At 41.5% G+C, this 11,431-nt stretch overlaps 1 protein-coding gene across 1 annotated transcript in view; it reads right to left on the bottom strand.

Annotated features, from left to right (window-relative positions):
* The window catches only part of LOC134659276 (uncharacterized), a 54,010-nt gene that overhangs the window by 26,338 nt on the left and 16,241 nt on the right, over nt 1–11,431 (bottom strand). Inside the window, 7 exon segments of the mRNA XM_063514929.1 lie at nt 733–877; nt 1,998–2,095; nt 3,725–3,810; nt 4,934–5,005; nt 6,535–6,719; nt 9,462–9,606; nt 9,801–9,901. Of these exon segments, the coding sequence (XP_063370999.1) occupies nt 733–877; nt 1,998–2,095; nt 3,725–3,810; nt 4,934–5,005; nt 6,535–6,719; nt 9,462–9,606; nt 9,801–9,896 (827 nt within the window). The 5' untranslated portion in view covers nt 9,897–9,901.

The raw sequence follows: 11,431 nt of genomic DNA, 5'->3' as shown, positions 1-11,431 counted from the left end.
CTGTCCGTCTGTCCGTCTGTCTGTCCGTCCGTATGTCACAGCCACTTTTCTCCGAAACTATAAAAACTATACTGTTGAAACTTGGTAAGTATTCTGTGAACCGCATTAAGATTTTCACACAAAAATAGAAAAAAAACAATAAATTTTTTGGGGTTCCCCATACTTCGAACTGAAACTCAAAAATTTTTTTTCATCAAACCCATACGTGTGGGGTATTTATGGATAGGTCTTCAAAAATGATATTGAGGTTCCTAATATCATTTTTTTCTAAACTGAATAGTTTGCGCGAGAGACACTTCCAAAGTGGTAAAATGTGTGTCCCCCCCCCCCCCCCCTGTAACTTCTAAAATAAGAGAATGATAAAACTAAAAAAAATATATGATGTACATTACCATGTAAACTTCCACCGAAAATTGGTTTGAACGAGATCTAGTAAGTAGTTTTTTTTTATACGTCATAAATCGCCTAAATACGGAACCCTTCATGGGCGAGTCCGACTCGCACTTGGCCGCTTTTTTTTTGCAAGATCTCCTAGCGTCCCAGTAATCTTAAGAAGCGTCTCTCCGTTTAGGGCAAAAACGCTTTTGTATGTATGTCTGTCCAGCCGTTTAGCTGTTCTCTACAGGTCGGATTTCTCATCCGATTCTCGTAGAATTTTATGCGCAAGATCGGTAATTTTTTTGGATTTTTTTTTTATATGACTGATCCTAGCATTAGTAAAAGAACACTTACCGTAATAACTGGTAAGCGAGCATAGAGCTGAACATGCAGACGAGCACAGCACACACGGACAGACCGAAGACACCGCGGAGACATATCAGCAACGGGCCGTGCACCACCTGGCAACTTGACACGCCCTCGAACACGCAACGGAGCTCTGAAAAAAAATGTACAGTCAACAGCAGCAGCTAAGCGGGCGAGGTGTTCAAAATTACCTTGACACGCTCTTATTCTCTTAACAATAAAGTCGCGTCATGATCATTTTGAACACCAGGGGCCTGTTTCTCAAAAGCTTGTAACTTGTAATCCAAGCGGATGTCAATTTTTGACAGCTGTTGTTAGAAAGGGACTTCTACTTATATTATAGGTTACAAGCTTTTGAGAAACGGGCCCCTGGTGTTCAAAATGATCTTGACGCGACTTTATTGTTAAAGAGAATAAGAGCGTGTCAAGGTAATTTTGGACAACCGTTTAGCAACTTCTGCTGCTGAGTGTATAAGGACCTCAACGAGGATTTTGTTAAGTACTCGTTTTTGCTAGAAAAGGATCTAATTTTTGTTTTAACTGACCGGATAGCACTTGAGAAATTATCTAGTAAACAAGATACCTATTTATTTCTGGAGATAGCACGTTTTGTTATCCGCGCGTGTTACAATTACGCTGTTAATTACTTTTTAAGAAAAAAAACTAAGTATGCCATTAAGTTTCCTTAAATACACTTAGCCATACCCCGAAGTTACCGGAGTTAAAAAAAAAACACCGTGTATAATCCGTTTGAAATCAAAAATAATGATTAGGTAAAGTCTATTTTTTTATTCGGTAGACTGAAATGACAGTTAATAGTATGAAATGACATTTCATGTTCATACAATTAGCTGTCATTTCAGTCTACTGAATAAAAAAATAGACTTTAAGTACCTAGTACCTACCATCGCCCACACTGTTAACTAGGTTAATCAACTTTTTCTTGTCACACGTTGCTATGGTTACGGTCTCCTGAGTCACTTAAAATTCTAGGTTTTTCGTATTTAAATGAACCAAACTTGCATTTTATGGTAGTTATCAGACCTTTCCATAATGGGACATCTACTGAGCATGTTAGTAGAACATGGTACAGCAGTTCTTCTAACAATCTATATGCTACTATTGTCTCCTCGCAGATGGGACAGAATAACAACAAGAAATAGTTGATTGACCCAACTGTACATCGCTGGACCTTATGCCTTTTGTAATAATGTCCACCGATGTACAGTTAGGAGTGTTGCTGTGTTACTTACCATCTTCCTTGCCGACGTGTACGGTGTCCGGGCGTGTCGAGAAACAGGTACACGCCCTCGCCTTCTTAGTGTATTCGCAGTTTTTCAGTTTTTGGAGCCTAGAAAAAAAAAGCAAAAAAAAAACATATCAGCCTTTTAAATCCATAAAGAGTATTCAGTAGTAAAAATAAAGAATATGAGTACAGTCATAGAGAAATAAAGACAAGAGTGCTCACTCCATACATCAGTTCAGACTATTAATTTCAGTGTCTACATCTAGCATCGAGTAGCGGAACTATCAGTGCTACTCGACAATAGATGTAGCAGTACTGATAGTTCCGCTACTCGATGCTAGATGCTAATAGTCTTTTTGGTACTAAAACTGATCTATGGAGTGAGCACTCTATGTATTTTTTTTCTCTATGGTACAGTACAGTGAACAAGATGCATGTAACCAGTGCCGGCCCGAGCCCTTGATCAGGGTAGAGCGAAATCGGGTTTTGGCGCCCTTCGTTGAAGTTTACAAGTGTATTTTGGGCCCCAGCCACACTCGCGTCTTTTAAAACCTTTTATTTTTCTCATTTGCCATTTTGGCGTCCCCTTGCCATCCGGCGCCTAGAGCGGCCGCTCCACTCGCTCTACCCTAGATCCGGGCCTGCATGTAACTGCGTCGAAATATTGGGAGCTCGAAAACAGTACAAAAGGTAATCACGGTTGATATCCCGGTCGATATAAGTCTAGTGAAACTAACCGTGAATCATTCAAAACTGTAAGAATATTATTTATTTATTTTTTCTCAAAGGTTAGCTGGAAGAGATCCTTTTTAGGGATAAGTTCGCCTTTGTACATAACATTTTTATTTTTGTTTTGTTTTTGTCCGTTTTATGTAAACCTGTTTATGTGCATTAAAGTGACATACATAGGTACATACAATATTTAGTCCATAAAGAATGTACAGATTAAGGCCCGTCCAGACGGGACTGTATTCGCCCAATCTGATTGAATTGTCTAATCAAATCAGGTGTGGACGAATCTCATAGATTCTACTGTAAGATTATGACCGGTCAAATGAAGATGCGGACGCGAGAATGCCAAATATTCGACCATTTCTAATACCTACTTTCGTACAGTAAATCATTTTTATTTGTAGATACATATTTGAAAACCACGCAAAATTTGCATCACATCTCAGCAAAAAGAAAGCCTTTACGAGCTGCGGGCGCAGCAGGGATCCATTTTTATCTCCCATCACTATGCCCATCACTTTTGCACTTACATACTAGAACGTACATACATATCATACTAAAGTGTCATTCAATAGAACTTGCTAACTATGTAAGTAAACAAACGTTACTAGTAAATTGACATTCAGTGTCAATTTTAGTATGGCGGTTTGTTTACATAGTTAGCAATTTCTATTGAATGACACTTTAGGCATGGTGAAAAGCGATAATAAAAATGCGACCGTGCTACCGCCGCTGGTGTTGTTAAAATAACACAGCTAAGTGTAAGGCCTGAGTGGACGCTCGAAGCGGAGCGTTAGGCGGGGCGTGCAGCGTGGCTGTGGGCTCACGCGTGATGTGAGCAGCGTGCACTAAGGCCGCTCCTATACGTTTGCAATTGTTTAACATGCACGCCGCACGCCCCGCCCCGCTGCACGCCCAACAAGAGCGTCCACTCAGGCCTTACACTGACAATAACAGGAGCTACCTCAATGCCCTTGACAGTTGACCTTGACAGTAACTTACTTGTTCATATGTATGTATGTCGTGGTGATGGTGACCAGAACACATGTCAAGGCGCAGGCTAGGCAGCAAGCGCCGACTACTTTGATCTGAGAACAGAAATCGTAGTTACCGCAAAATATACAGTAAAACTCCTTATACACATACAGAGTCAGTGGCGGATTTTCCTTAGCCCAGTAGGCCCGGGCCTAGAGCGGCAAGATATTAAGGCCCCAGTTACACAGTGGTGAAGGATGGGCCATGCCACGCCATCGCCATTGTGTACAATGGCGGACGACTGGCCGTCAGTTGTCAGCCGTGGTGGGCAATCGGGAAGTTGTCGGTTTTTTTGGCACACTTCAAAGGAATCGTGGCGTACCGTGGCCTGTGGTGTTCACACAGTCGCCATTGTTTGTTTACTTTGACGTAAATACGTTGTCAGTTTGACAGCTGGCTGGAGAGACCCGCTGTTGTGCATATTGTATGTATATGTATATGCACCATTGTGTGAACACCTACGTGATGTTGGCCTACGCAGTTGCGCATTGCAAAGCATGGCTTGGTATGGACCATCCTTGACCACTGTGTACTGGAGCCTTTAGTGGGACAGCAAGGTGATAGTCTATAGATGGGTGCTGAGAAAGGGGCGGCTAGTAATTATTTACTACAGGGCCTGGAGCCTAGTACGGCCAACAATGCAAATCCGCCACTGCATACAGTGCTAAATACATGAAACTGTAGAAGTTAAATAAAATGGAACTAAGACAGTTACACACAAATAGTTTATAACTTAAAATAAGAAGCACATATTCAGATTTCGGATTTTTGGGGGCAAATGACAGGTACAGATTCAGGCTTCGTATTTTTACGGAAACGTACGAACGTGTCTTGCTATTTCAGTCAGTCTCGGTACAAAAAGTACTGAGGTTGCATGACAAATACAAACGTTTCCGAGAAAATACGAAGGAAAACAATTAGGAAACATCTATAGGGAGTTCCTTTATCGATATAGTCGATTATCGATGCTACTCCATATACTATATAGTGATCGAGGGCCCTTCTTTGGTGCAGCTAGGTTTCAGATCTTTTAATAAAAAACATCGATAGTTCAGTTTTTCGATATAGGTACTTCCATACCTGTCATTAAATTTTACCGTCAGATTTTAAAATCAGATGTCTGCACATATTATCCATATGCATTCAGCAAAACAATAGTAACGAGTGATAACATACTTTTCTTACCATATAGCTGTATCGGTTGCGGCGGCGGGCGAGGCTCATTATACACACGCCGGTTAGCACCAGCTGAAACAAAATAAGTTTTTGGCAAAAACTTAATTTTTGGTACAAGCTTTTATCGCTGACTGTACTTTTCTTACGACAGACAACTAATACTCAATATGGCCGCCTCCTGTCTCCATCATCAGATCAGTTCGACAGTACTATATTATTGTATTGTCATCAGAACTACATACAGCTGCCAATTTTCATAACACTACGATCCTTGGAAGATGGTAGATTCCATTACATGTTAGTTACATACAGGTCGAGAGTTACTATGGCCACCTCCTGTATCCATCATCAGAACAGTTCGACAGTACCATATTAAGTATTGTATTGTCATCAGAACTACATACAGCTGCCAATTTTCATGACGCTACGATCCTTGGAAGATGGTTAAATTAGTTACCTTAGATTCCATTACATAGTTAGTTACATACAGGTCGACCTAATAAAATCTTGTTAAAAATAAAAGTACAATAATACCAAAGAGAATAGAGTGAATAGAGAGTTACTGTCATGGTACATTATGTAGCCACAGTAAATTCACTGCCATCTTTTGACAGAAGATTAAAAGTGTTAGAACGCCATTTGACGTTGACCCTTATTCTTTCACTGATATGTGTTAATTTGTTAAATATTGAAATTAACGCCATCTACCCGAGTGTGGGCCAAAGGTTATGGCGCCATCGCTCGAAAAGATTGCACCATACCTTTGGCCTACTCTCCGGTAGATGGCGTTAATTTCAATGATCACTCTATTGATAGGTGAAAACCGCATGATAATCCGTTGATCCGTTTGGGTTTATCGCGAACATACATACACGCAGACGCGGCGGGGTTTGTTTAGTAAAATGTAGTGATGTTGCTGAACTCTACTAGGTATAATGGAGAGCATTCAGACGAATACCGTGTTTAGGCCACGTAGCTTGCTGAGTGGCCTAAGTAAGGTACGAGATGGAAAAGCTTGATTACATCACTATAATATTGTTTACAATACTTTTTCTATGAGTCAACAATAGTACATTACATACCTAGGGAGGTGAATTCGTAAATGCTGCAGATCGCAGGTGTTTGTGCCCCGAACCGAAGGTGAGGGCCATAAATATGCGATCTAGGGCTTTACGAATAACCGCCCGTGGTTTGTCTAAAGTTTTACGTGTTGCCTTGGCCAGGAAGTGAGATTTACTTCTCGCGTAGCGGTGACGTAAAAATAATTTCTTTTGTTTTATCCTTTGTTTTTTGTGGCGGCACTATCTGAGGGCCTAATAGAATCTTGTTAGGCTACGAAAGTACCAGGCGCACATAAACAACCAGGAGTTACACATACCATAGCAGCTGGTACCACAGCGGGCACAGTTTCAAGATGCTGCGGGGACGCGGTGTAGACTCGCACTATAATGTGACTTACTCTACATTTCTTCCTACTTCACTCTATGTGTCTCTCTCTCTAATTATGTCACAATCATCTAATCTTAACCATATCCTCAAACCCCACCCAACTGTATAACGAAAGTACCAGGCGCACATAAACAGCCAGGAGTTACACATACCATAGCAGCTGGTACCGCAGCGGGCACAGTTTCAAAATGCTGCGGGGACGCGGTGTAGACTCGCACTATGATGTGCTGCAGCGCTAGCAGGCCCCCCAGGGCTGCGGCCAGGGCTCCGCACCCGACGCACCACCACGCGTACTTGTGGCGGCGGCAGGGAGCGGTAGTGGCGCAGTTGACGGCCGCTGTGGAAAGAAATAGGCAAATGTTAATTACAGAAATGCTGAAAATACAAACACACGCACGCACGTACGTACTCACTCACGTACGCACAGACGCACGCACGTACGCACTTAAGTATATATGCACGCACGCACGCACGCACTTAAGTACGCACGCACGTACAGTCACCTGCAATAATATATTGTATCTTCGAAGGCCGAAAAAATACGTGACACGCTCTTATGGCTCTACAAATAAGATCATATCAGATATTTATACCTAGAGCCTTCATTGTGTTACATATTATTTCATGTAATTGTACACACGCACGCTAATCGCACGCACTTGCGCTCCAAAGAGTTTTCTAATTATTCTCAATAAACCCGCGTTCACAAAATACTATAAATCGATATGTTGATTATTTTTCCATTGGTTTTCACGTCAATAGGCAAAACATTAATAATAACAAGATTTACGCCACATTTTAATTTAGTCAACCGTACAAATTATTGACAACGCCATCTATTACTTAAATTCCAAACTAAATCGTACCAAAATACGGCGGCGGCGGCACGTAGTGTTGTCCCACATCGCCCGCGATCGTCGACTGTGGTGTCGATACTTCATATTGTACCAATTGCATCACTCCGCACGCTTGCATATCTTCACTATAAAAACTTCGCTTAAATAAAACCTTAGCTAGATTTAAAAACAAAACACAATCAAGTCCGTTTTCTCGTCATTTTTTTATTCTATTATTTTTTAGTCGAAGGAACTTTCAAACTGCCCGCAATTTGCGTAAAATCGATATTTACACCCTCTCTGTAAAGCACAATGACCTTTCCATGTAATAACAAATGCATAATTGCTATATTTACATTGCAAATTCACTGACTGATTGTAATATGACACTTTTTAAAACACTGACGCGTTGATTTAGTTTTAAATTCGGAATAAAACGCACTGGCTGCATATTTGTACACACTTTTGTTTATCATCAGTTAAAATAACAATATTTCGCGATTTATTTTTAATTTCAATACAGCACATTGCGAATTAAAAACGGCAGCATCACAGTTGGTTTTTTACGTTAATTTAATTTAATAAACAGTGTTATTCATATTTATTGTAAGCGAATTAGGTTATGTGGTTTTGACAATGGAGGAGTTACGGACATGCGCATTGGGTAAGATGCAGAGGTATATTTCCATTCCTTTCAATGTGCTGCTTTCTTTAGGGAGACCAAACTAGTTGGACCTCCATAACTTATCAATCATTAGTGATCATAAATTACATGTAAACTGGTTCGTTTTAGAGAATACTTGGTGAACGATTGACATATACATAGCATCCCAGGTAATGGCCTTACCTGGCCTTAAGAAAACGAACTTATGGATTTCACTTTGTACTTTTAGTAGGCGTATAAATACTCTATAACAATGCAACTTTGGGCAAAAAATACAGGTAGGTTCTTTTGTAAGTGAATCTATTTCATTTTTTTCGGATTCTACATGTCTTGTATCGTTCTTGGTTTACGTGGGAAGATTTTTTTGACACCTGCTATTGAATTGGCGGTTTTGTGACATTTTTGCGACAGTTTCTTTGTGTTGGAATGGTCGATAAATGAATGAAACGTCTAAATTTATTAGTTTATGCAATGTATGTGTTCGAAGGACCGGAAAAGATATTTTAGACCTGTCTCTTTCATACATTTTATTGTTATTTAAACCATTCGGATGGACAAGTGAAACTAAAATGCCGTTTAAGATACTTATTATCTACAATTTCAATAATAAGCTATTTTCAACCTATCAACATGAAATAAAAAGTTATGGTATGGGGTTTTTTTTAAGAAATTATATACCTACATTTATTTATGACAATAACCATTCATCATTCATCACACTTATCAAACAGACATACCATTGTTCCGTCGACCAGTAAGCAGATTGGTCGGTGGTCGTGGTGGTAACGCTGGTGCGGTGTCCGGCTTGGCGGGCGGCGGAGGGCCGGCGTCATATGCTCGCGCGTACGCGGCTGAAGGCTTGCATGTGCAGGCTACTTGGTACCGAAATACAGAAGGTTCCTCTTACCATTGTTCAGTCGACCAGTGAGCAGGTTGGTCGGTGGTCGCGGTGGTAACGCTGGTGGGGTGTCCGGCTTGGCGGGCGGCGGGGGGCCAGGGTCGTCTGCCCGCGCGTACGCAGCTGAAGGCTTGCATGTGCAGGCTACTTGGTACTGAAATACAGAAGGTCCCTCTTACCATTGTTCCGTCGACCAGTGAGCAGGTTGGTCGGTGGTCGCGGTGGCAACGCGGGTGGGGTGTCCGGCTTGGCGGGCGGCGGAGGGCCGGGGTCATATGCTCGCGCGTACGCGACTGAAGGCTTGCATGTGCAGGCTACTTGGTACAGAAATACAGAAGGTTCCTCTTACCATTGTTCCGTCTACCAGTGAGCAGGTTGGTCGGTGGTCGCGGTGGCAACGCGGGTGGGGTGTCCGGCTTGGTGGGCGGCGGGGGGCCAGGGTCGTCTGCCCGCGCGTACGCAGCTGAAGGTTTGAGCCGGCTACTTGGTACCGAAATACAGAAGGTTTCTCTTACCATTGTTTCGTCGATCAGTGAGCAGATTGGTCGGTGGTCGTGGTGGTAACGCGGGTGGGGTGTCCGGCTTGGCGGGCGGCGGGGGGCCGGGGTCGTCTGCCCGCGCGTACGCAGCTGAAGGTTTGAGCCGGCTACTTGGTACCGAAATACAGAAGGTTTCTCTTACCATTGTTTCGTCGACCAGTGAGCAGGTTGGTCGGTGGTCGTGGTGGTAAAGCTGGTGGGGTGTCCGGCTTGGCGGGCGGCGGGGGGCCGGGGTCGTCTGCCCGCGCGTACGCAGCTGAGGGCTTGCATGTGCAAGCTACTTGGTACTGAAATATAGAAGGTTCCAATTAGCCAGTCTACAACCCAACCTTTTTGGCCATCATGTAAGCACACACAGCTGCAAAAGTCCATATCCACTTTATGATTGGAATTCATTCATACTTAAAGTAGATGTGGGTTTTTTTTGTTTGTATAAATTGTTAGTTAAATATAATTTGAATAATTCTAATGCATTATTTACCTTGTGCAAATCGGAAGTGACAGAGGCGCTGGTGTCGCACTCGGGACACGGGGGCGTCGGCGAGCTACGAGCTGACGTCAGATCCGGCAGCGACATCGCGGCTGTAACGGAAAGGGATAAGGGTTAGAATCGAATGGCAGGCTTTAGACATTGTTATACAACAGGGGTCTCTTAACCCTATTTTGGCTTGCAGAAGAGAAGCGGGAACCAAATAAATGGCATAGAGTTAGACCAAGATGACAAAGTGTGGCCATGTCATCTATCGAAAGTTTATGTCTATAACGATACTCCCTCACTTTGCATGTTCTGTCATGGTTCTGTCACAGAAAAGCCGAAGGGCTGACCTAGGCCTCAATTGACAATGTTGAATACATAGACAAAAATAAATAAATAAATACTTAATCTTGAATATTCGAGCGGCAGAGAGGCATATAACCAAGTTTCGATTATCGTGTTTAGCGGTAGACCCTCAGATTGTGAATTAAAAAAATAGTTCTCACAATATTAGAAATATTATTATAATAGAATGTATGCTCATTTCAAATGCAAATGGCGGTATCGGTATCAATGAATAGGAACTTTATAGGCATAATAATAATAAAGCTTTGTTTTTGTCATAATTACAAGCATGGGCGTAGGCAGATACAGGCAGGGGGGGCAGCTGCCTTCCCCCCCCCCCCCCCCCCGCCGCCCCGAGCTCTCAAATTTTACATACAATGCATACCCCTCTGTGGCCTCTTCCCCCCAGGCCTATGAACTCGCCACCCCCTTGATTACAAGCCATCATAATACTTAAAATATATTATTATTATTTTATCGTAGGTATGTATTTCCTCTAACTACATAATAAGTATAATTAGTCATTCAATTTAATAAAAAACTAAGTTTTTTTGTAAAACAAACAAATGAGCCCCTCTGTAATTTCAAACGTAATTCCTTAAACAAAACCATAGAGTTCAAAGCTCTTTTCGCAAGATGGCGGTAAATGACAGCTGACCGCGACGTCCGGTACGTCCAGATGTTGGCGAAAATAGGGTTGTGCTACACTTATCGATATTTTCAAGCTAAGTAGGTACCTTATAATTTAATTACATTTAGTCCGATTTAGTTTTTAGTTAGGTTAATGTTGAATCAAAAGTATTTCTTATTGTATAAGTGCTGTTATTCTTAAATATTTAACGAATTAAATATATTTGATAACATCAAATTATAATGATACCGACAAAGGCATATATCAACATATTAATTAATCCCAGTTAATGGCCTTGTTTTATTACAGAGAAAGCATAATATACACGCTACTTCTTTCTGGTGCTAACGAGCGTATTCAAAAGATACACAGATTTAAATTTAAAATGTTAGTTAAGTAAAAAAAAATATTTTCCTATATTTAATTCAAAAATACACGGACAAAGAAATCGGGACTACCTTCATATTTTTGTTAATCAAAGACAATATTGAAAAATTCTTGTAAAAAATATGCTACGATATGAATCATATGAAGCTATAATATTCTCTTTACTTTTCGCATGAACTGTACCACAAGCTTTAATATTATGAAAAAACTTCTCCATTCCATCAGGGCGAACGACTTTATTATTGTATGGTACCAAAGTGCCAACTACATTGCG

The sequence above is a fragment of the Cydia amplana genome, chromosome 24 (genome assembly GCF_948474715.1).
Source record: "Cydia amplana chromosome 24, ilCydAmpl1.1, whole genome shotgun sequence".
NCBI lineage: Eukaryota > Metazoa > Arthropoda > Insecta > Lepidoptera > Tortricidae > Cydia > Cydia amplana.
This window is presented reverse-complemented; position numbering and strand designations above follow the sequence as displayed.